Source organism: Sorex araneus, chromosome 3, assembly GCF_027595985.1.
Source record: "Sorex araneus isolate mSorAra2 chromosome 3, mSorAra2.pri, whole genome shotgun sequence".
Taxonomy (NCBI): Eukaryota; Metazoa; Chordata; class Mammalia; order Eulipotyphla; family Soricidae; genus Sorex; species Sorex araneus.
Genome location: NC_073304.1, coordinates 148,897,919 through 148,923,917, shown reverse-complemented (window position 1 = coordinate 148,923,917; position 25,999 = coordinate 148,897,919). Strand labels below are relative to the sequence as shown.

General features: G+C 47.4%; 1 protein-coding gene across 1 annotated transcript in view; it reads left to right on the top strand.

Annotated features, from left to right (window-relative positions):
• Positions 1 to 25,600, top strand: part of ZNF697 (zinc finger protein 697) — a 30,905-nt gene extending 5,305 nt beyond the window's left edge. Inside the window, exons 2-3 of the mRNA XM_055130487.1 lie at positions 19,857 to 20,091; positions 22,210 to 25,600. Of these exons, the coding sequence (XP_054986462.1) occupies positions 19,857 to 20,091; positions 22,210 to 23,582 (1,608 nt within the window). The 3' untranslated portion in view covers positions 23,583 to 25,600. The remainder of the gene's footprint in view (positions 1 to 19,856; positions 20,092 to 22,209) is intronic.
• Positions 25,601 to 25,999: the final 399 nt, after the last annotated feature.

Sequence of the window (25,999 nt, the reverse complement as noted above, 5' to 3'; positions counted from 1 at the left end):
CATAGCTTTGTCTTCTTTGGAGTGTCCTATAGTTGAGATCGTACAAATTAAACTCTTTTCAGATTGAATTCTTGCACTTAGAGGTTTAAATTTCTTTTAACTTTTCATGACTTGATAGCCTGTTTTGTTTTTGTATTGAGTAATCTTCCATTGTGTGAACTGCACCTGCTTTTACAGCCATCCACTGAAGGACTTTTGCTTCCAATTTTTGTTCACTGATTATTAGTAAAGATATACAGGGTCTTAGGAAGTACACTTAATTTTTTAAGTAATTTATGTAAATACTCAAGGTGATAATTGCTGGACTGTGTTGGATGAGTAAGCTAGCTTTATAAGAAACTGTCAAATTGTCTTCCAAAGTGAGGATCATTTGACAGTTTGATCAGCAGTAAAACAGCGGCTCTGTAGCTCTGTCTCCTCACCAACATTTGACAGTAAGTTTGGGGAAATTTTGCTATTTTAATAAGTGTGTATGAATTGCCTCTGGCATCATGTAAGCTCATTAATGGTCATGACCCAGAGACTCACAAATAAATCTCAGAAGAGAACAACAAGCTGCAGAGATGCTTCCAGACCCCAAAGTCACCATCCAGGTAAAAAGTTAACTCCAGCTGTATCAACCTATTTAAAGATTTAAAATTTCTAGGGTACACAGGTGTGAATGTGGCCACAAGACTTCTCATACTCTACACTGCTGATATACCAGGAGTAGCACACCACATTGAATGGAGTATAAAGTAGAAGGCATCAGACCTTGATTTAAATATACATATATATATGTATATATATATATATGCACACACTCACACACTCACACACACACACACACACACACACACACACGGTTCAACTTTTTAACAGCATGTTAGTAAATCTCTTATACAAGGACTTAATGGCTCCATGCTGAGATACAACAATCTTCACACACTTTCTTCTAAGGAAACTTTGGTCATTTTTAGCAGGTTACTCATAGCAAACAAGACAAAATAAATTATTTAGGGGGCCTGCTATTGGAGTATTCTTGGGTGGTGGTGGGGAGAATTAGAAATATTGATTGTGGGAAGGCGTAATGATGGTGGAATTGGTGTTGGAATATTGAATGTAATAAGTGAACAACTTAAAAAAATAAAAGTATAGTGGTCCCTCGAGGTTTTGATATGTAGTTCCCTAATGATGTGATTGAACCCCTTTTGCTTACTTGCCATCTGAATATCTTTTCTGAAGTGTCTGTTTAGATCTTTTGACTATTTTAAAATCAGGCACTTTTTCCATTTCAAAACTGCTTGGTAAAAGTTGGATGTTGATCCTTCCTCTAATTCATATTTAATTTCTGTTCATTCTAGTTGTAAAGAGGATAGTTTCCTAACATTTCACACTATGAATATAGCTTATTCCCAACAAATATAGCTCTGGGCCACATCTGTTTTTTGCACAGTTGGGTTGAATGTTAAAAGTTTGCCATGGAGGGGCTGGAGAGATAGTACAGCGGATAAGATGCTTGCCTTGCATACGGCAAACCTGGGTTCGATCCCCCTTTATATATGGTTTCCCCAAGCACCTCCGGGAGTGATTCCTGGGTGCAGACCCAGGAGTAACCCCTGAACATTGTTGAGTATGACCCAACCTCCCTCCCCACCAGCTCTCCAAAAGAATATCTTGTCACGGAGAGAGAGGCACAGACCAATTTGTTGCAAACAAGCTGACCAAGGGATGAGAATTAGCATTATTTTTAAAATAGGGGTGATCCACCGCAGAGCTTGGGGGACATGGGTCATTCCCAACTGCTTCCACTGATGGTTTGGTGCTCAGCCTGGTGATGCAGTGCTGCAGAGGGCTGCCTCGCTCACACTCTGAATGCTTACGAGAGGTATGGAGGGAGGGGTGGAGTGATAGGGATCTAACTCGGGTTCTCACCCAGCCTAAGCACTATCTCCAGCACTTGAACTCTCTTCTTAGTCCCATCATCATCATCATCATCATCCTGTTGATCGTCGAATTTCTTGAGCAGTCTCAGTAACGTCTCCATTTGTCCTAGCCCTGAGATTTTAGAAGACTCTCTCTACTCGTCCTTCCCAACAGTACCACATTGGAGGCTCTTTCAGGGTCAGGGGAATGAGACCCAGCATTGTTACTGGTTTTGGCATATGAATACACCACATGGGGCTTGCCAGGCTCTGCTGTGCAAGCAGGAAACTTGGAAGCTTGCCACGTTCTCTGAGAGGGAGAACTAGGGTATAAGAAATCCTTAGTCCCAACTCAGTGGCTTCTTACAGAAATGCCTCTAGACTATGAACTGAGCTGTGATCCCATGCTGCCCAGGATAGGAAAGGTTTTTCTCTCTCAGCTTTTTCTTTCATGGTGGCTGCGTGGCGACCGCCATTTTTTAGAGCCCGGTAACCAAAGGTACGAGCTTGCAGTGACACATCTTCTGGCAGAAATTTCTCTGGACTTAATTACTAAAATACCAGAAATCCAAAACCGAAAAATCCAAATCCAAGACTTCATATACTCTTCATTCTCAGCATTGGAAAACAAATTATCAAATGATGCCATTTCAGCAGGTTTGATTGTTGGGGAAAAATTCCAAATAATAATAGTGAGTTTTCTGTTGAAATATTGAATGTAATCAAAATATAGAGAGAGTAAAGTGAAGATCACTAGCCACACAGGTGGGGGTGGGTGGGATGAGAGGTATACTGGGGTTCTTGGTGGTGGAACATGTGCACTGGTAAAGGGATCATTGTATGACCGAGACTTAAACCTGAAAGCTTTGTAACTTTTTTCATTGTGATTCAATAAAAAAAATTTTAAAAAATAAATAAAATAAATTAAAAAATAGAAAATTACACTGTTGGAGGGATAGGTGTTCAATCATTGTACGACTGAAACTCAAACATGAAAGTTTGGTAACTGTAGCTCAGTGATTCAATAAATAAATAAATAAAAGTAGAAAAAAAAGATGTCCTTAGTCCCAGAAGATTTTTGTGTCTTTTTAAAAAATATATATATGTACATATATATATATTGTAGGAGTACTGCTATTTATTCAGCTATTGATTAAACTGATTGAATTTGGTACGAACTCCAATCAGAGTTGTTTTTCGAGAATCTTCTGTCTCACTTTTGGAAGCACCCACCATTTTCTGTTCTGTTCTTGCAGACGGACTATTAAGCATGCCTGACTCCTGTTGTTGACAGGTATTGGATTCACTTTGGAGTCTAAGGCTGTTAGATGGCTCTGCCATACCTAATATGATCTTTCACACCCTTCTAGATCTCTTAACATGTTAGGTTTTTTTTCCAAGTCTGAGGAAGAGAAATAATTATACCAGATTGGTTCCATTTTGAGAAGTATTGGAGGGCTCATTTATTTGTGGGGGCAATCACCTCACTGAATAAAAGTTTGCTCCCACCAGCAGTTTAGAATTGGGAGGAGGTATGGGGTGGTGGAAAACAGTCAGACACAAATGATTGTAAATATACTTTTTTTTAAAAGTTCCTTCCTCCCACCTAATAGTAATCCTCATAGATTAAAAACTGAGGCTCAGAGAAAGTAAGTGCCTTGCTGAAGATTCTGCAGCTAGAGATTGGATTCTGCAGACAGACACTGGCACTCCAGAATGTGAGCTTTGATCCACTGTGGCTATCTACTGCGTCACTCCAGCACTGTCCTACTGTGGAGATGTATCATCCTGTTCAGGAGAGGAAAAATACAGGGGCCTGCTCGAGCCTTCAGAGTAAGATTTGTGGCTGGGGTAGTGGACAGAGTTCAGGTAGAGGTAAGGGAGCCTTAGGCTACAGTGCGGAGTCCCTGCTTCTCCAACACAGTGACCAATGGCCATCAGGGGGCTTCTGAGAGAGTAAATGAAGTGGTAAGTCAGTCTTAAGACCAGCCAGCAGTGCATGGTTGGTGCACCTAACTGCAAAGAAAGTCTGCTACAGCCATGATCTCAAGTATACAAAGAGGAGAGGAGGAAAAGGAAGGAGTGGGTGAGGGTTTGATTGAAAGAGGGGAAGGGGAAGGTCAAAGTTGACTCCAGGGTTTTGAGTCTGATGATTGAAAACAGAGACGTCAGCAGACAGGGGCATTGTCAGGAGGAGCTGATTTGTAGCAAAGAGATGGGACGGAGAATTGACGTTTTCCAATGTGACTTGGTAAGAGCTAGTCCAAATGGTATTTACAACCATTCTTGAAGGTAGTTTCTTCTCAACTAAGATTCAAAGGGGCAAATAACTGACATAAGTGTATGTCAGCAAGATTCTACTGAAACCAGATCTGTTGATGACTTGAAACGTCCTTCCCCTCCCTATTCTGCTGTCCCCTGTGCTGTATCCCTGTGATATGCAGGGGCATTAGGTCCATCATCAGAGCTATGGAGGTGTTGTGCAAGTCAGGGGTGGTGGGGAGATGTCTATGACCCAAGGCCTTTGCACATAGGAGGCGCCTATTTAAAACTAGTCAAAGGGATGAAATGACTGAGGGAGTGAAAGAACATAAAGGAGAACTTTGGGGGGTGACCTGCTAAGGAGTTGGGAGGAGGCAGAGGTGAATATGTGATGCTGTGCAAGAAGATTTCAAAAAACGAATGTCTTATTGAAATTTCCCTAGTCATTCACTGGATTCCTTTAAGTATTAAGCACTTTTAGTGTTGATGGGCTATTAAAGAAGAGATCACTGGATAAAGGCCAGAAAAGTGTAGCTGATATGGTTGTGAGTAAGCCTGACTCACTCCATGTTAGCAGTTAAAATTGTCTGCTGAGATGGCTTACACCCAGCTGGCCCAGTTTGCTAGGAAACTGATGTGTGTGGTGACATCACAACTTTCTGGGCCCACTGACACTGCTCTCTCTCTTTTTTTCCCCACTAGCTTATAAGACTCGTTGAGCCAGGAGTCTGCATTGCAGAAGGAAATGTAGTGCTGTCCTTTATAAGAGGTTCTACACTTAAAAAAAAACAAAACCAAAAAACAAAAAAGATACAGCAGGGTCCAGAGTGATAGTATAGTGCCTAGGTTGATTGCTTTGCACACGACCCCACAACACCATGTAAGGTCCCCTGAGCCCTGCCAGGAGTGATCCCTCAGCACAGAGCCAGGAGTAAGCCCTGAGCACTGCTGGGTGTGCATCCCCCCAATGATATTGTAGAAGAAAAAGTTTCTTTTTTAAAACGAGAAATGTAGTTTGAATGAAAAAAAAAAGGGCCTATAGACTAACAGTCTATTTCTTTAGATTAATACACTTTATAAGCTTCTTCTTTGTTTCTGTCTCTGTCTTTGTTTCTCTTCCTCTTGTTTTCCCTTCCCTGTTATCTCCTCCTTTTTTTCAGATGCTGTACTAAGGATTTGGAATGACTGCATTTGTCATAATTCCATTAAGTCAGTGCTAATTCAGATGACTGCTTTTCCCCCCCAGTCAACAAAATGTCTCTTTTCTCTCAAGAAAAATGGTAGCAAATGCAAAATTAATTAATCAGGATCACATAAAATTAGGTTGAAAGAATATTTCCTTTTTTTTAAGAAGAAAAATTGTAGTAGGCAAAAATATGCAGGACTTTGGAAAAGAGCAAGAAAAATTGGATGGAAGAAGGCAACATCTGTGAGATGTTACCAGAAAAGCAATAGCTGTGATTCCATAAATAAGCAGTTGGTGGGAGCATCTGGTGCAGGGGACATTGTATCTAAGACAGACCAAGTCATTTGTGTGGTAGTCTTCATTCTGCCAACAACAGGCTACCTCTGTGAGTTTAAATGTGGCACTTCTCTCCTCTTGTCTTCATTTGCCCTATCAGTAAAAAGAGGAATCCTTTACACGAGAAAAAATTTTAACAAAAATTATGAGGTTCCTCATTTTCTGTGGATATAGTCTCTAGCAAAATGCAGCTGGCAGTTGGTGTCCCTGCCACCTGTCCCGCTTCTCTGCCGCCTCCTACACAGAGAATGTCGAATTATTAAAGCAGGAGTGGAAATCTGTAACGGAAGAGGGTGAGTGTGAGAAGCTGTGTTTGTGGTGCTGTTCTCTGATGAGATGATCAGGGCTGGGTGCTGTGTTTGAGCCTCTAAGTGGGAACTGAGTTCACACTTCTGCAATGCCACGTTTGGTGTTACTCCCAGAATACTCCTTCACCTGGGCATTCCCATGATACTTTTGCAAACAGGACGACTTTGCAGGCCTGCTGAACACAAAACTGACTTGGTAACTTGAATCAGGTTTTAATTCATTTTGCTCTGAAGAAGAGAGGATTATGAGAGGATTAAGCTGTGCGTAGGAGCTTGGGGGCACCCAGCCACAGTTCTAAGCCAACCAAGCCAGCAGTTAAGTACAATGTGGCTTCTTGGGCTCTCTGGTTCTGGAAGGAGCCTGGTGTCTATCCTGGCGATGCTGGGGGCCTCCAAAGCCACACACACAATACTGAGGTCAGAGTGAGGAGAAACCCAAACTTGGTCAGCCGCATGCTAGGTGTGTGCCCTAGCCACTGTATTCTCTCCCAGCCTGAGGAACAAAGGGTTAAATCGCTAACAAAGTAGGTGTGTGCTAGGTGGGTTATGGCGTGGCTGCTCTGCTTTGATTCACTGCCTAAGTCAGCAGCTGATAGGAGCCATAAATCTGGGGTCACACTTGTATGCTTTAGCTCCATCCCTGGGAGGAGATGTCAGGGGCTTGAAGAGTGATCTCACTTCCTCTGGAGCACCTGCTGGAGAGCACAGGGGGCTAGGAAGCAGAAACTGACAAATGCGGAAAACTACCAGTCTAATATGTTCTCTCTCTTTTGTTTTCTAATGTAGGAATACTGCTGTTTATTCAGCCACTGATGAAGCTAATTGAAGCAGGCATTAACTTGCATCACTTTAAATTTTTTTTTTTAAATTTTAAAACCTTTCATAAAGTTATTCATAGTAATTGTCTACATCCAATATTTCAACACCAATGTCACCACCATTGCACCTTCCACCATTACTTTGAATCTTCCCACCTCCACCCCAGTCTGCCCCTTAGGCAGATTCTAAATAATTTATTTTGTATTGTTTGCCATGGATAGTATGAGGTGTCACGCGGCTGCAAAAGTGGCCGTGTGCTCCTGGAATTCTAAAATTTTTAAATACCTGGAGTCCAGAGGCATCTCTGTGGCATGCTGCTCTCGAGAGATTCATTAGTGAGTCTCTGAATCACAGCCGTTAATGTGCTTAAATGGCACCCAGAAGCAGTTTGTGGGCATGACTGCCAGGAAACCGGAAGGGCAGGGAGATGGGGAGAGGTTGCCCATCCCCAACTCCGTGAGGCCTGGAGTTTTCAGTCACTGGTCCAGTATACCTGGGTTTTTCAGCGGTTTTATTCTTATGCATGGGGTACTTGGAATGAGCCTGTGAAGGCCAGCCATGAGCGTGGCGGTGATTAGGTTCTGGAGCTTTGCTGCTGCCAGGGTTCATTTGGGGCAGGTGGGGGGGACACACCTGCCCCCCCCCCCAGGTGCCCCACTGAAATCTGCCTGGTGCGGGGTGGGGAGACATCTCTGTAGGGTGCTGCTCTCCTTTGATAATCATTTGTGAGTCTCTAAATCATGGCCATTAATGCACTTAAATGGCCTGCTTTTGATCTCTTTCAAGTTTTGTCTATGGGTCTCTGAAGCAAGGCTGATAAATGAGCTAGCATAGCTGAGTGGGAGGTGGTTTGTGGGTGTGACTCCTACATACCTAACTTTTGGCTGTTTAGTTTCTTAGGAAACTTGGTCCCAAGTTGTTGGGGTCTGGCCACAGGGACACCGGTAATTTTGGGGTATCAGGAAGCCTGAAGGCACCATCAGGCTGCTGATGCGCTTGTCCCCCCATGTGCAAGTTGACTTGCTGTGCAACACCCTACCCCCACCTGATGTTTTTTTGTTTTTAGTTGTTCTTTGTTTTGTTTCGGTTTGTTTTGGGGGCCACACTAGGCAATTCTCAGGGGTTGCTCTAGGCTCTGCACTCAGGAATCACTCCTGGTGTACTTGGTGGACCATCGGGTTGCCAGGGATTGAACCGAGGTTGGCTGCCTGCAATAGTACAGCCTTACTGCCATACTATTGCTGATAGCCTGGATATTTTGAATTGAGTAGAAGGGTCTGATATAAAAGATGAGATGCCAGTGACTTAGGCTGATGTCTGCTCTTAAAACTGGCATGTTGGGGCTGGAGCGATAGCACAGCGGGTAGGGCATTTGCCTTGCACACAGCCAATCTGGGTTTGAATCCCAGCATTCCATATAGTCCCCTGAGCACCGCCAGGAATTAATTCCGGAGTGCAGAGCCAGGAGTAACCCCTGTTACACACCCTGCCATCGCCAGGTGTGACCCAAAAAGCAAAAAACAAACAAACAAACCAAAAAGAAAAAAAAAAAACCAAAACCTGGTGTGTTTAATGGAACCTTGTTCTGTGTCTGCTCTCTGACTTGTCTCTACAATAGGGTACCAGGTGAAATCTTACTGGGTCAGGCAGGTTGCATTGATTCGCCAGGCCCTTATTCTGCCCCTCTGCTGTTTGAAGTTTACATATACTCTCAGTTGTGTTGTTGCCTGATTTTGGATCTATTGCTGGAGTCTTCTCTGCAATGAGAGCTCAAAACTGTTATAAAATTGTCCTATACTCCTTCCCCCAAATGGTTCTGGTTGATTTCTGAAATGCTGTACTAAGAAATATGTCCGGAACCTCTGTATTAGTGGCTCACTGTAGGGTTTTTGCTCATTTTATTCTCAGGCCATGAGTCCTTCCAGAATGCAGGTGAAGTGCTGGGTCTTCTGTAGGATACTTCCCTGCAGCTATACTCTCATGGGGTCAGGGAGTTTGTGGATTCTGCAAACCCTCAAGCCCAGAACCTGTGTCCAATAAAAATAACATTATTCTCTCTGCAGGCATGCATAGCACTTACAACTCTCCAGGAAATGCTAAAAGCTGACAAAAATTGGCTCTGGAGGATGACAAATATGACTCAGCAAGTATGGCATTCACACTGTGCATCAAGTGTGAATAGTGTCCCCTGCCTGGACATGATCCCTTTCTTGTTGAGAGTCGTCATCAGTCCCAGGATGAAGTCTGAGCCCTGTGGGTGTCCCCCGCAACACACAGATAGGTAGTGCCCCTTGGCAAGAATGGACAGTGACAGCTGAGAGCTTTGGCTTCTAAGCAGAAGAGAAAATGAGCTGTTCTCTGTGTAACGGGCTGAGAGTCTGTCTGTCTAGATATCCTCAGAGTGTCTCAGAGAAGGACATTGCCTTTGAAATGTCTCTGTTTGAAAGTAATTGTGTTACTATGAACATTTTTCTCCTTGGGATGACGTTTTCATAAATTACCCGTGTATGGTTTTCCTTTTCATCTACACAGACAGCCACCTTTTATTCCCCTTTGAAGATCATTCTGGAGATGATCGAAACCTGTTTGATGCATCTCATTTCCACAGTTGGCCTTCCCCAGAGATAAACGCATGCTTTTGTGGGGATGCTGTAGCCAGGACCCAGTCTGGACCAAGACCAGACTTACTTCCCTTTTGTCCTAAATGTTGAGTTTTGAGGCTGTTGATGAAATCAAGCGAACACTGGTGGTGGCAATATGTTTCCTAGAATTATTTGATACTATAAAAGTGAGGACAGGGGAAGCAGGGCTCTGATTCTGACTTTTGGATGCAACAGCAATTCCCCCATGTCGCCAACAGAAAATAGAGTCAAAAGCATCACACCAAAGTTTCTTTATTTTTTTCTTTCTCACTCCTACTGCTCCATTTCCTGGGACTCTGTTCAGATTAAGGACTTGTAATTGCTCCTGATTTGACATACTTTGTAAAACAGGCTGTTCCTTCTGTGGGTATCTAACATTTTATTATGATCTTCTTAGAACTGACAAAAATATAATAAACCTTATATTTTGTAAAAATAATTCAAAATTACTTTTTGAATCTTAATTAAACATTGTAAGTTTTGGGGATAAGTATAAAGCAGTATAAAATAGAAGAAATATATCACCATCCCATGTCATCTGGGGTCAGAAGTATCTGTGTCTCCTGCCCACATCACTTTGTTGTATAATTCCTAACTTATGAAGTAAATTCCAGACATGCCATTTAACCTGTAAGTAGTACACTATACATCTCTTAAAGATACACACTTTCTGTAGACTTGATCCCAGTAGCAACACCTTTTTAAAAATAAACAATTTCTTTATGCTAAACCAGTAACATTAAACATGTAATCTCTGTCTCATAGCCCAGTTGTCTTATCATTTGTTTTTGGTGTCTGTTTATTTAAGGATGTGTTGCTGGATCCCTCTCAAGTGTTCTGACCAAGACATATTCCTCCCTTCTATTTTTTCCTTGCCATATTTTTGGTCATTGCTTGTGGAAGAAACTGGATCAAGTATCTTACAGTTTACTATGATCTGGTTTGTGTTAATAATCTGTAAACGAGTATAGCACAAGTATATAATCTTTACAAAGATGTTTTAAAGTGCGTGTCAATATTTTATTATGTTGACAGCCATCTCAGTAAGGAGCTTAAACTTTAATCAGTCAGGACATCGCTACATTTTTATTCCTGCTCTCTCTCGTAGGAAGACACCTTGGCAGGTGACATGCAGAGGTGTCACTTACCCGCTGCTGAATGAGCTGGGCTGGAACATGCCAGTCACTCTTCATCAGCAATGCCAAGCAGTTATTTGGGGCAGAGAAAGAATGGGAAGAACAGTTTTTTCTGTTGAATCTTCAATGAGAAACTGGGGCGGCTGGATGTATCCCCCAACCTTTTGCTCCCAGCGCTCATCTGTTGTTGCAGTGCATGTTCTTTTGAAGACTATTCATTCCCATGGAAAAATGATCACAAAAGCAGCTTGCTTGGAAAAGACTCCCTGAGGTCACCTGGCCCCTATGTATGCTTGATAAGGGTTCCAGCATCAACTCTCCCAGAACTAAACCCTGAATAACTACCACATCGCATATCGTCCCACTCCTGTGCCTCCTCAGAAGACTGTTTATTCGTTTGCCCTTCAGTGAAATTAGTGATTAACTTGCATCTCTTTCTACTGGTGGTGGGGGACAGTGCCTGCATGCTCACATCTGTGTGTTTTTAAATCAAAACTTTTCTCAGATCTTCTCTACTGACCTTTACTGCGCTTATACCTTGAGACCCCATCAATTCTTTTCATATGTGCTGAGGCTTTCAATGCAAAAAAGTAGGTATTTTATGTATGAATCTTGTGTTTGAAGGTACGATTGCAAAATTGTCTGAATGTGTGTGAGTTTGAGTGTGTGTGTGTGTGTGTGTGTGTGTGTGTGTGTGTGTTTGGAGGTGGGGTGGGATGAGTTGGGGAGGTTTTGAGGCTACTCAGGAGTGTCCCATGGTGGTTCTCAGGGAACCATACATGGTGTCAGGATTTGAACTGGGGTGAGGACCTTGACCTTCTATCTCTCTGGCCTAGCCGACTTTTCATTAACCACAGTGTATCTTATGCAGGGCCTCTAGGTACACAGATACTTGGTCAAGCATTTTGCGTGGTTTTTATCAGAAGTTTTCGATGAGATTAAACAACTTGGGGCAGGTGCACTGAATCAGATTGCCATCTCTCATGTGATGGGCCTTGTGCCATTGAGTGCCTGAATATCAATAACTGAATGATCTCCCTGAGCAAGGGGAGATTTTCTAGCTGATAATTTTCTGCACACTAACTGTGGCATCTGCTCTTCTGGGATTTCATCCTGCCAGCCACTCCTTGCAGTTTTGGCCTTGCTCGCTTCCATAGCCACACGTCAGTTCCTTTAACTAGATCTCATTCTCTGTATGCATCCTTCTCCTGAGTCCCTTTAGTTCCCTGACAAATAGTGCAGTAGAGACAAAAAGACTGGGGGCTGTCTCTGCTCCAGACTTATTTGATTGACTCTTTTTGTGGATTTTTTTTTTCTTTTTGGGTCACACCTGGCGGTGCACAGAGGTTACTTCTGGCTCTGCACTCAGGAATTACTCCAGGCGGTGCTCAGGGGACCATATGGGATGCTGGGAATCGAACCCAGGTTGGCTGTGTGCAAGGCAAATGCCCTACCTGCTGTGCTATAGCCCCAGCCCTCTTTTTGTGTTTTATAATAAAGAAATGGAACAGTTGGTGATAGCATCAGAAAATTAAATTTTGTCTACAATTATTCTAGCAAACTGCCTTTTCCAGACACTCCCCACTTTAGTTTCCTTCCTCTAGAAGGACCTGAGCTAAGTCCAGATCCAGGAAATACCGAGGTGAACTATTCGAGCCGACTGCTAAGGATTCTCCTGAGCACTTCCCAGGTGCTCTGGAAGGCTGAGCTTGTATTCCAGGAGTGGTAGCATCACAATCGCAAGCACAGTGGAGGAACAGAATGATTTGCCAGGCACCAGTAGAACACTCAGATCAGTTAAGCTAAAAACGTGGATGAGTGAAAGCTTGCGTGAAAACCTTTAGCTTCTGTGCTTTCTCATTTGAGAGTAGATGGTGCAACTCGGAGGGCGCTGGGAATCTGTCTCTGTGTTACCGGGAGTCCTGTTTGGTGTGGAGAGGGGGTTCTGGAAAGGGCTGTGCAGTCCCTCACCAAACTGAATATCCCTGGCCCAGCCCATAGGACGTGTCTGACCCCGAGGACATCATGCTCTCCTAGACCATCGAGATTAGAAGTCTCAGACCAGCTCTGGCAGATGCGGCTGTAAGTTGGTTTCCTGCCGCCTCGGTTTTGAACTTTCTCTTTGGTCAACTTGAATTCCCCTCTCCAGGTGAAAAAGCAGTTGCGAGCAAGGAAAATCCTGTGTTCTTTTAGCTGCTGTTAGCCGGAGAGTGGCGAGTGCTTAGCTGCAGACATCCCAGAGCTTTCTCTGTTGGAAACAAGTGTTCATTTCCTGCAGTGCCCTGTGGGACATTTGGGGTGTAGAATGCTGGGAGAGTTGGGGTGCGAGCCTGAGAAGCCAGCTGCACCCTTAGGACAGGGACACCTTCTCCTGGCCTGCACATGGGGGGAGGTGCATTCTTTCCTACCCTTCTTGGGTCCTGTGTGATCACAGTCACACTGAGAGGTGGCCGGGCATGGCCGCTCCTTCACATGCGCTGGGAGGCTCTTGACTGTGACCTTAGCTCCATTTGAAGATTGACAAATGATTAACCCCCTGGTTAACCCTGGTTAGACCCCAGCCATGCTCATGAGTTTAGTCTTTTGAACCACAGACTTACATTGTTTTTCCAGCCTTTCTACCCAGTCCGAGGGTCCTGCCCCAGGACCAGGCTTTGGAGCGGTTCCCCGGGGAGAGGAGTGCGCATGCATGGGGGTGTGGGAAGGGATGGGAGGAGGCCCGGGCTGCTTGGGAGGACAGAGCTGGGAGCAATGAGGTAAGGGCCAGGGCATGGGAGAGGGGACCGCAAGGGCGCTGCTGCCTGAGGAAGGTGAGTGGGAACTGCTGCCGCCCGGCCCAGGCCACTTTCTTCTCTGTCCTGGAAGCTGGGCTGGGCACATGACTCCCTCACAGTCCTGCGGGGATGGGTGGACATTGGGCTGGGGACAAAAGGGGCTTGTCCTGGGATAGCTGGGCATAGAGAGATGCTGGTGCCGACTGGGCCTCGGAACTCTGTCACTTGGATCAGGACTTGCCAAGGTTCAGTTCTCTTCATATGTGAAACCTAGTTGGTGACCTGTTTTGTCTGCAGGACTTGCTGGAGTCCAGCAAGAAGGGTTTGCACCCCAACACTGTAAGTTGGGGTTACCTGAGGCCCACAGGGCCTGCTCCAGCCCTTCGTACCCAAACCCTTACCTTGGCTGCTCATCCGCGCCAGAAGGGGATGACGTATGGTTTCCTGTCAGACTTGCCTGTTGGCTCCAAAAAGGCAGCCTGGTGGATGGGTTGCCCATGCGCAAGAAAGGAGCCCTGCCCACCATTCTACTTATCCAGTCCTTTTTCAGTTTTTATTTTTGGGGCCACACCCTGTGATGCTTAGGGCTTCCTCCTGACTCCACTCAAAGAGCACTCCTGGCGAGGCTTGGTGGGGCCATGTGGGGTGCTGGGGATGGAACCCAGGTCTGCTCCATGCAAGGCCAGTGCCCTGCCTGCTGCACCCTCTCTCTGACCTTAGAGACTGACCCACTTAGTAGTGTCTCCAGTCTCCATTTGTCTAAATCAGGCCCAGGAAGATGGGCTGAGAGATAAGCTCTTATCTGCTGCAAATCTTCAGGCAGGTCCGGTTGAATCCCAGAAGCAGGGGGCTCTTGCTATCTGGAAGGGGCTAGTAGGTTTCTGCAGGAGGGCAGAGGTGGCCAGGAGAAAGTGCCCTATTACTCACTTCACTTCCTTCCCCACCTGAGACTCCCCTTTTGCTCCCTCCCTCCTTCCTGCTAACATACACATCACATTATTTCCACTCTGTAGCAGTACCTTCTATCTGATCTGATTAGTCTTTCAAATGGGATTGAGCTTGTCCTCTAGGCACTTGTTACAAAGGGCCAAGATGACTATCTCTCGTCGCCTGCATTCGGTGGTCTCACATGGTTTCCACCACCCCAGGGAGGTGGTTGGTGATGGGCAGATGAAGGAGGGAACGAGGGCCAGGCTTATAGATACCAATTTCAGTTTATTCCATTCCCCCCTTCATTCTCTTCCTCCTCCAGAACCTCCTGCCCCGACCCCCCTCATCCTTCTCTTGGGTCCTGCTCCTTTATACTTCTCGTTCCTGCTTCTGCCTTCCCCAGCTCACTCTTACAACCTTAGTTAAATCCCAAAAGCATGAGGGGTTGGGGTCATAATTACTAAAAGAACTCAACCCACCACCTCTGAGGGGCACCAGTGAAGACAGCCACACGCGGGGGCAAGAGACTCTGTGTTGCTATCTTCCGGGAGCTCCTTGTAGGGGGTGGGTTGAGTCTTCCTTCCTACCCCGAGCAGAGGCCCAGCAGCCTAAGACCTCGGGAACCCATCCACAGCCATGCTCAAGGCCATTCTCCACATGCTTGGACGAGCCTCATGCATGAAAGTACTGGCAGAGGAACCCAGGTGTGTGGGACCTGGGGCTGAGATCTCCAAGCCTGCTTGGATCAGGACTGGACCTCTTCCACCCAGATCCCCAATTTTTCAGTAGCTAGGCAGTCACACCCATGAACTGCCCCCAGCGCTATGTAATCCCATCAACAGCCAACATCTAGAGAACCAAGTTCCCAGAAGTGTGCAGTCGCTTTGTGGCCACGCGACATCTTGTAGCGTAGTTCTCCCTCTTGGAGAACCTGGTAAGGTACTGAGAGCTTCCTGCCTGCATGGGAGAGCCTGGCAAGTTCCCCGTGGTGTATTCATATAATGGGTCTCATTCTCCTGACCTTGAAAGAGCCTCTAATGCAGCACTGTTCGGAAGGATGCGTAAGCAGAGGCTGCTAAAATCTCAGGGCTAGGAAGAATGGAGACGTTAGTGGGCCTGCTTGAACAAATTGACGATGAATGGGATGATAGTGCTAGTGATAGTGAATCTTATAAAAAGCCATCCCTGTTTTATTTTTTATAGGGACCACCTGCTAGTGATACTTGGGTCTGGCAGCATCCCTTTGTTTTGGGATGCAGAGTCTGAGAACTAGCCAGGTTTAATAACCTGCAGAAGGTGAAATAGCTCATAAGAATTTGAACTGAGTTCAGTGTAGCCACGGTATTAGCACGTTTCTCTGCTACCCTGTTCTGAGCCTTCTCTGGCCTTGCCTAGGGAAACATTGCTAATTTTTGAACTTGACTGGGAGAGAGGTTGGAACAAAAAATGCCTTGATAACTACTAACTGATGCATCAGTTATGCCAAAGAGTTGCTGAAAAATCAAGTCTTTGAGAGGGTAAAGGCATCAGAGTTTACTGCCCTTCTTCCTTTTTTGTTGCTCATAGCATAACCAGAGGGCTTCCTTTCCTGACAAAAAATAGCAAAGGAAAGCACAGGTGGCTTGTTCACTTTTGTAGGTGTGTACAAAATGGAAAGGCCCTCCCAATCCACACACTAGAATGTAGGCTCTGAAGCTACACTGCCAGGGCTTAACCCATGCTCTGCCATTTCAGATTGGGAAACCTTAAGCTGGTCTCCTAACCTCCAGACCCATTTCATCATCTGTAAAGTTTAAAGTAATTCCCTACTTTATTAGATTGTTCTGGTTAAATGATGTGAGGATTCTAGACCAAAAGATGTCTAACGTTTTAACACATTTTTATTTTCCATTTTGAACTTGTGTATACATGTATAAATATATATGGGATTGTAAATAAAATGTTGTTTTGGGAGCTAGAGTGATAGTACAGTGGGCAGGGCACTTGCCTTGCATGAGGCTGATCCAAGTTCAATCCCCAGCGTCCCAAGTGTTATTTTCAAACTAGATTAGTTTTCATCTAATAATGCATCATGACTGCCTTTCCTTACCTGGAATAGCCTTTTTGTCTCCTGGAATGCAGCTGGAGCCCAGGGTATGGTGGCACAGAAATGGAATTGAACCCTATATTTCTAGGGTTGCATTGTTACACGCAATGCATCTTTAAGACAGATTTGATGCCATGCCATGAGTGGTGTCTCTATAGGTGACAGACTATGGGCTATTTTCTAGTTTTTCTCCCCTGTCCCTCACAGAGGGCAGGAGTGATAGCACAGTGGGTAGGATGTTTGCCTTGCACACGGCTGACCCGGGTTCGATTCCTCCACCCCTCCGAGAGCCCGGCAAGCTACCAGGAAAGTATCCCACCCGCTCAGCAGAGCCTGGCAAGCTACCCGTGGTGTATTCAATATGCCAAAAACAGTAACAACAATTCTCACCATGGAGATGTTACTGGTGCCCGCTTGAGCAAATCGATGAACAACAGGATGACAGTGACAGTGAGAGTCCCTCATACGTGTGGATTAGGATCTGCTCTTTTTGAAGGTGCAGAACTCCCTTAATACTGCGTGTGGCCCACTCTGAACTCCAGCCCTCAGTGGGGAACTCAGGTTCCAGCTCATGCCTTCTCTCTTCCCCCTTAAATTTAGAGAAAATCATGTTTCCTAGTTTGATTTCACTGTTATATATCATCTCTTGGCTCCCAAGAAATCGCCAACCAGAATTACTAAGTACTGAAGTACTAAGAAAATGCTGTTTCCTGCTTAAAATACCTGGTGCCAAGGCCAGAGAGATAGTTCAGGGGCAGAGCACTTGTCTTGCATGCAGCCAACCAGAGTTTAATCAGTAGCACCTCATGCTGTGCCCTGGCCCCTGCCAGGAGTGACCCTGAGTGCAGAACAGGATTAAGTCCTGAGCGTAGCTGGGTGTGACCTCAAGACAAAACAAAACAAAGAAATCTGGTGCTGAAAGATAGTATAGTAGTTAAGACACATGACTAGTAAGCATCTGACCTGTGACCTGGGTTCAACTTTCAGCACCACATAGTCTTAAGCACATCTGGAGTGGTTGCAGGTGTCACCAGTTTTGCATCCTTGTGCTTTTGTGTCAGACCAATGGTCTGGTTGGCTGAGAATCACAGGTGGAGCCCCTGGGCCTCCTAAGCACTGCTTGGGTGCCCCACCCTATTCCCCACAAAATGTCTTAGTGGTGAACATATCTTCTTTGCTTTCCAGGTTAGATCTTTTAGGGTGGTTGAACTGAAGCCACTTAGGCACCATTTTGGACCTTATCCCCTGCCAATTCCCATTTTAATTGATTAATAGATTAATTAATTTGCTTTTTTTGGCCAAACCCAGTGGTGCTCAGGGGTTACTCCTGGCTCTGCACTCAGGAATTACTCCTGGCGGTGCACAGGGGACCATATGGGATGCTGGGAATTTAACTCCAGTTGACCATGTGCAAGGCAAACGCCCTGTCCTACCTGCTGTGCTATCACTCCAGCCCCCCCAATTCCTTTTTTAGATTTGAGTTTCTTGTGACAGACTTACTTGATTTCTTTGTATTACTGATGTAATATTCCTCTTGGTGGTTAAAGATTGACAAAAGAAAACAAAATAGCTAAACCCATTGATTCTTTGCCCCACCCAATCCCTCTGCAGCTTTTAGCTTAAGCGGGCCAGTAAATCACACTGTTAACATGCTCCTTTTACCGCCACAGCCCTCACTTGACTTGTCATACAGACAGACACGGGGGAGTCGTGTCTGTACAGCCTACCCTCCAGCAGGCAAGAGGTGGGGGGCTTGGTAGGAATGGCAGGTCAGTGGGAGATGGGAGAGTTTTTGTGGGAGAGATTTCTTGGATGGTTATAGCTTTAATGGGACTTTGTCTTACAGCCTAATAGAAAAAAAACCCGAGTGTCTAAAACCTGGTGTTTGAAACCGTCTACATTCTCAGAGAACTCAGCTGCATACCAGGACATCGTTGACTGACCAGCTGCCGACACAACCATCTTCCTGTGACATTTGAGCACAGGATTGAGTTTTCACTCTAATCTCAGGCCTATCCTGTCTCCAAGAAAGCCTGTAAATGTGCTATTTGGGGCCAGAGTCAGCCAGAATTTGGGGGGTCCAAGTGTGGTCTGGAACTGTGTAGGAATGGCATTAGTTCTGGGATTTAGAAATAATGTGTTTATTGCACATTATGTATGCTCATATTTCTAAAGTTCTAAAGTGTTCATTACTTTCCTGTTTTTGTCCTAAAGTACTTTTATTTTCATTTGGTTTAGTCAAGTAAAATAGTAAGAAATTTACTTTGATGGTTGGAGAGACAGTACAGAGGGTAAGATGCTTGCCTCGCACACAGTCAACTAGGGTTCCATCCCTGAAACCCCATATGGCTCCTCCCAATATCTCCAGGAGTGATTTATGAGTGCAGAGCCAGATGTAAATTCTGAGCATCACCAGTGTGCCCCTTGCCCCCCCCCAAAAAAAAGTAGGGGGGGGGAGAAGGAAAGAATTTATTCAGAGAAATGTGAGGGGAGAGAAGGAGGATATGTGTGGACCTCTCAAGAGAGAAAAGGTCTTGATTGGCTTTGGGAGAAGGTTATACATAATTTCTCCAAACCATCTTGGCCTGCAGTTCTCCACATGCACAAAGTTAGTCTGCGTGTTGTTCCTGGGGAAACCTTGGGCTCCGAATGGTCCTTTCCTGTTTGTATCGTGGCCTTTAGATTCTCCTGTAAAGTGCTTTTTCACCATTTCCTCTTGGTACCCTCCCTCGAGAAGGTTAAATAGTCTCCTGGCAGTGATGAGGACACAAGCCGTGAGAGGTTAATTGACTTGCCCTGGGTTTGGCGTGGCTGCAGCTGGACTCCTGCTGTTTGCTCTGCCAGCTGCCATCAGACTCACTCCAGCTCCCAGAGTGGTGCTTCTTACTCAGTCCTGTTTTTGAAAATAAGTTTAGGGGCTGCTTAAAGAGAGTCATTTCCGACTCCCGGTGTAAAACCCTTCACCTGTAAACTACCTCACTGCCTTGAACTGAGATGCTCAAGTGATGGGTGACAAGCCAATTACTTTTGGCACAGCTGCCCTATATTGGTGTGTTCTTTCTATTTGAAATATCAACCTGACATCTACAAAAGGCTTAGGAGTCTGCTATCATTTCCCTCCTACAGTTCACATATCCAGGGTCTGGACAGGGGTGGAGAACAAGGCTGCCAAAGCACGGAAACATACAATACACCATAGTCCAGGAATCCTGGCTGCTGGCTCAGAATGAGCTGTCACTATTCCTTCATCGTCTGGAACAGCCTCCTGTGCACTTGACTCGATCTTGTGGTGAGGGTCTGGAGAGTTGCTCCTGGCATGGGACTCTGCACATGGATCTAGATGGCACATGATTTTCATGGGAGCCCCCCGCCACCTATCATGAGGGCTCAAGGCCAGACTGACACGGCCTTTCTGTGTGTTGTCTGCTCCAGGATCCACACTCATCTCCCTTGCACGGCTCTTTTCTTACCAGATGGAACGAGAAGGTCAGCGGAAAGTGTGTGGAGTTCAGGATTCAGAAGACAAAGGAATGGGCTCCGGTGGTGAGAACTTTGAGGACCCAGAAGAGGACCCAGAAGGAGAAATGGGCCCAAATGCACACACCACAGATCAGACAGGCGGTTGCTCAGCGCAGGAGATAGGCACCAGCTCTCAGGCTTCGAGGGAGAGCTCGGTAGAGAGGGCCCTGGAGTCTGGCCTCTGCACAGGTGAGGATTGGAATTTCCATAAAAGTTGCCCCGTTCACTATGCTTGACTGCGCTGGTTCAGTGAGGATGTGGCACTACTTGAGTCTGCAGTGCAGGGGGTGGGGGAGGCTTCAGGGCCACTCCTGGAGGTGTTGGAGGAACCGTGTGGTGCTGGAGATCAAACCAGGGTGAGCCACATGGGAAGTCAAGTGCTGTGACCCCTGTACTGTCTCTGTGATCTCAGCAGCAGGGTGATTTTTTGCGGGGGGGAGGAGGGTCACACCCAGCGATTTACAAGGGATACTCCTGGCTCTGTACTCAGGAATTACTACTGGCAGTGCTCAGGGGACCATATGGGATGCTGGGAATTGAACCTGGGTTGGCTATGTGCAAGGCAAACGCCCTACCCGCTGTGCTATCACTCCAGCCCAGCAGGGCGTTCTAAACTTTGGCACTGTCCACTCCTTTTTTTACCTGAGACATTTTGACTTGACCCCCAGCATATAAACTCAGCATATAAATCTAACATTTACTGATAATAAACCATGCATTTTATTATTTTATTTTTTATTTGCATTTTATTGAATCACAGGGAGGTATAGTTACAAAGTTGTTCATGATTGGGCTTCAGTTGCATAATGTTCCAGCACTCGTCCTTTCACCAGTGTTCATTTCCCACCACCAGTGTCCCCGTAAATCATGCATTTTAAAGCGAATTTTTCATGACAACCCCTCCCATTCAGTTCTGCAGCTCCATCTGATCAGGACCCACAGTTTCACTACCACAGTGTAAGATTGTCCCCTTTGTGTAGGTGGCTGTGCCGGTGAGGGTGGCGGCTCTGTGCCTGTTTTGGATACAGTTCTGTTGGTGACCACTGGAACTTGTATCACAGCCTGTCTGATGGTGGGCAGGGTGGTTTGAGCTGCTGCATAGTTCTAAGTAGACACCTTCAGATATTTTTAGTCACAAACTTCATCTCTATGTGTAGCCATGTAAACTCAGTGGTAAGTGAATGCTCAGGTTTCCTGTGGCTCACTTACCCGTTTCCACTCTGTGGAAAGTGCCCACAGCCTTTACTAAATCTAGACCTGGAAAGCATAAACTCCGGGTCTCCACTACTTTCTTGGTTCCATCTTTTGGTATTCCTTGCTTTGTTTTGCCCTGGACTTGTCTGGGACACAGAAATAAGCTGAAACTTGTGCCAGGACTTCAAGGTAACATTCCTTCCCTGTGACACATCCCAGACGCCCTTGTGCCCCCCCCTCCCCTGCAGTGACCAGTGTGTGGTCTCTGCTATCTCAGAAACTTTCTGGAATGCTCTCGGCTTGGAGTAGAACAGGTGTGTTATGAGTCAGTTTAAGACTCTGTGCTCACTTCCCCATTCCCCTGAAAGGTTCCCCCCATTCATGGTGAAGCGTTCCAGCTGAAGTATATTCAGTTTGTTCAGTTGAACTTAAGCAGTTCCAGACTGACCAATCTGATTCGTAAAAACCAGTGCAGGGGTGGAGGCGATGAGCCATAGTGCAGCTGGAAGGGCGCTTGCCTTGCACGCTGCCAACCTGTGTTGATTCCCTGCATCCCATATGATCCCCCAAGCCTGCCAGGAGTAATTCCTGAGTGCACAGCCAGGAGTAACCCCTGAGCATCACTGGGTGTGGCTAAAAAGGGGGAGAAAAAGGGATGCTAGATAGGACCCACGGCCTCTTTTTGTGGTTGGGTGCAGTTGGTCCTGCCTTTTAGGGCAGGATCTTGGAAGGTATCGATGACTCTTAGAGTGGGCAAATCTTAGAGGTGCTGGGTCCACCCAGCCCAGAACTGACCCTGCCATGCCAACTGTGAGGCCACGCAATGGGTCTGCTAAGGAAGCCTCAGGTAGAGTGGGTACAGCCAGAGTCGTCCATCTGAGAGAGGAAGGAGCCAGGGGTGCAGATGAGTGAGCGTCCCCCAGGATCCAGAGCTCCCCCACCCCAACCCTTCGTGTCGCCCCATTGAGGCGGCAGGTGGGAAAGATACTGGGATCTTGGGGAAGGCCCTGGAGAGGTCCAGCGTGCCTGAGGTGGGTGAAAATTGCCCCTCCCTCCCAGGTCCCTTACTGAGCACCAAGCAGGCCCTCACCTCCTGTGCCTTTGTCCTTGCAGAGGGGCTGCTGAGAGAAGGGGCTGCGCCCCGTGCGCACGAGGAGAACCCACTAGCAGTGGCCGAGATGACCCTGTTCCGCGGCCGCCCTGAGCCCGTCCACTCCCCCAGGAGCCCCCCGAAAGAGGAAGAGAGTCAGCCAGAGGAGGAAGGGGCGCCGCCGCCCCCCGCCGTGCTTCCCTGGAGGCGCCACCTGGCCCTGGGCAGCGGCCGGCCTCGGGGCGAGCGGCCCGTGCACCGCCGCTTCCGCCGGCTGCATCCCCCTGTGGCCGTGGACCTGGGCGACCTGGACAGCCTGGTGGCCAGCCTCATGGACGCGCCCACCATCTGCCCGGACTGCGGCGAGAGCTTCAGCCCGGGCGCCGCCTTCCTGCAGCACCGGCGCATCCACCGGCTGGCCGAGGCCGCCGCGGCCGCCGCGGCCGCCGGCCTGGAGCCCCTGGGCGGGACGGTGGGCGCCGTGGCGGGGGGCTTCGCGGCGGGGGCGGCGCTGGCCCGGCCGGCCCGCGACAAGCCGTTCCGCTGCGGCGAGTGCGGCAAGGGCTTCAGCCGCAACACCTACCTGACCAACCACCTGCGCCTGCACACGGGCGAGCGGCCCAACCTGTGCGCCGACTGCGGCAAGAGCTTCAGCTGGCGCGCCGACCTGCTCAAGCACCGGCGCCTGCACACGGGCGAGAAGCCCTACCCGTGCCCCGAGTGCGGCGAGGCCTTCAGCCTCAGCTCGCACCTGCTCAGCCACCGGCGCGCGCACGCCGCGGCCAGCGGCGCCGGACCCGCGGCGCTGCGGCCCTTCGCGTGCGGCGAGTGCGGCAAGGGCTTCGTGCGCCGCTCGCACCTGGCCAACCACCAGCGCATCCACACGGGCGAGAAGCCGCACGGCTGCGGCGAGTGCGGCAAGCGCTTCAGCTGGCGCTCGGACCTGGTCAAGCACCAGCGCGTGCACACGGGCGAGAAGCCCTACATGTGCTCTGAGTGCGGCGAGACCTTCAGCGTCAGCTCGCACCTCTTCACGCACAAGCGCACTCACTCGGGCGAGCGGCCCTACGTGTGCCGCGAGTGCGGCAAGGGCTTTGGCCGCAACTCGCACCTGGTCAACCACCTGCGCGTGCACACGGGCGAGAAGCCCTTCCGCTGCGGCCAGTGCGACAAGCGCTTCAGCGACTTCTCCACGCTCACGCAGCACCAGCGCACGCACACGGGCGAGAAGCCCTACACCTGCATCGAGTGCGGCAAGAGCTTCATCCAGAGCTCGCACCTCATCCGCCACCGCCGCATCCACACGGGCAACAAGCCGCACAAGTGCGCGGGCTGCGGCAAGGGTTTCCGCTACAAGACGCACCTCGCGCAGCACCAGAAGCTGCACCTGTGCTAGGGCCGTTCCGTGCCCGAGCCGGGGCACCTGGCATGGCCGTCGCCTTAGGAAGCAGCGGGCAGGAGCGAAAGGAACAATTGCAAAGGACTGTCGAGCCTTTCAATGGTGGTGGTGGTGGTGAGGGGGTGGCCTCAAGGGGAGGGTCTAGCAGGAGCTGTTCATTTGGGGCGCTGCCTTTGACCTGGCTCTCTCCCCCATCCCCCAGCTGAGAAATGTTTGGGACATTGCATGAGCTGGTGACTTAATTGAATTCCACACCGCCCCCACGAAGATCACGGAGGAGCAAGAGTCTGGAGGAAAGGGAGTTTGAGGGGTGGGAAGGACCGGGAAGGTCAATAATCAAGTAAGCGGGACTGCCTGGTCTGTCTGGGATGCCATCCCAGGAGACAGTGTGGCAGGAGTGCTGCTGGGTGCAGCAAAAGTCAGGGCCCAGTCTCCCTGTTTGGAGCCTGGCTGCTAGTGTTGAGCCAGTGGCCGACCCCACATACCCACAGAAGTAGGGGGACTTTGTCAAGGTGTTGAATAGCTCTTCCCTCTCTCTCAGATGCAGCTGCTAGTTTGGAGACTCCAGGACTAACTGGGCAGGCAAACTCTAACCCTCGTTTTCAGAGTGACACATCTTGAGGTTTGGAAATTTACTCATAACTGGTTCTCTTAGGGAATTCTGGTCCTGGGTGTTGGCTCTTTCCTTTAAAATACTCCAGCTTCATGCTGTGTGAAGGTGACTTCATAGAAGACCAGCTCCAGCACCTGGTGGGTACTGGCCCAGGATTTCCTGGTTGTCTCACCTAAATGCAAGGAGCTGTGGTGACCCACCTGTGTCTGGCTCCCCTTTCTCCAGCCTGGTGCACTTTCCCAACTGAACCCCAACAGTTGCCCTGGCGAGCTGCACCATAAGGCTTGGGGGTTTGCTGGCCATGTGTGAGAAGTCCAAGAACGCCAGTCAGTGTTCACACACTGGGGAACAGTTCTCCTTTGTCTCACTTCCGTTCACCTTCTCTCCGTGTACTCTTCCCCATTCGTAGTCATGGAGAGACCGTTGAGTCTCCAGCCCCATCCCTGTCAGTAATAGCTCTGGTCTGAGTAGAAATCTCTTTTCCTACATGGGGAGGCACCTCAGAGTTCCCAATGCTTTTCACACAGAGAGGGCGCCAGTCAGGAGAGGTGGAAATACAGTTTGCCAAAATAGCACAAGCAATGAATGTCTCTGGTTGTACAAATGCCAAACAGCACTTTTATATTTGCAAAGTGCTTTATGTGTTTGAAGGATTCCTCATTGTTCCTTACATCTCTGTAAGGCAGATCAGTGTTATGTGTCTCCCCTGTCTTAGGGAAGGCTCAGGGGGACAAGAGTGCTGCAGGCTGTTCTGAAGTGATGGATTGTCTGACCTTTTGTGCCCTCCAGCTCAGCTGCTAGGAAGACTTACCTGTTGTGTTTTATAGGATAAGATTTGGACACTGGAAATGTTTATGCTTGATAGAAAGTTTAAGACTAGTCAGAGGGCCAAAGATGTCCTTGCTGACAAAGCTGGTCTTTGTCATGTAATTCTACTGTTGGCTAGAGAGATGTTCTATTTCTAGTTGGGGGCTGTAGTTAGAGGACCCTTGTATAGACTCAGTGACTTGTGCCCAGAATCCCTCTTAGGGTAGCCTTTAGAAGTTAGAGTTGTGGGGATCGGGATTGTTTTCACTGGTGAGTGTTATCTTCTGTTTTCTGTGGAAGCCTCTTCACAAACCTTTGGACACACTTGAAGAGAAAAAACAAAGAAATCAACTACCACAAAACCACAACGATTAGCCAATTTTTCTGTGGATCCTGGTAATTTATACTTGATCATTGTAGCAAAAAAATCCCTTTTGAGGACTTAGGGGGAAAGCATGTTTTTGTCATTATAAAAACACTTCAGATTTGGAGAATTCCAGGCGTGTATGATGCCTGTTGCTCTTGCCCTTTTGTTTAGTTTCTTGTTATTGACCAATGCATATAGATTTTCAAATACAGTTTTAGAAGACACTGATTCCTTTTTATTTTATTTTAATCCTAAATAATGAGTGACGAGTTTATTCTGACTTCTAAAAGTCTAAATACAAAGCATTCAAGAGTTAAGTGAAAAATAATACAGCCACTTTATAATCCTTTGTGGGTTGTTTTTGTCTTTTCCCCAGACACCTACCTCGTCTAGCTGTTTTAAGTTAGCTCAAGTGTATGCCTGAGAATTCTCATTCTGTTTCTGATCATTCTGGTTGATTGGTTCTTTGGGGGTTGTTCGGCCTGGTGGTGCCAGTACTATACTGTTGCACAGTGTCTGCATCAACTATGCTCAGTATCAGCAGCTTTTGTGAAAGGGTTCCATGCTAAGAAGAGATTGAAGCTCTTGTAAAGTAACTTAGTGTGAGTGGAAATTTTTGCATTTCAT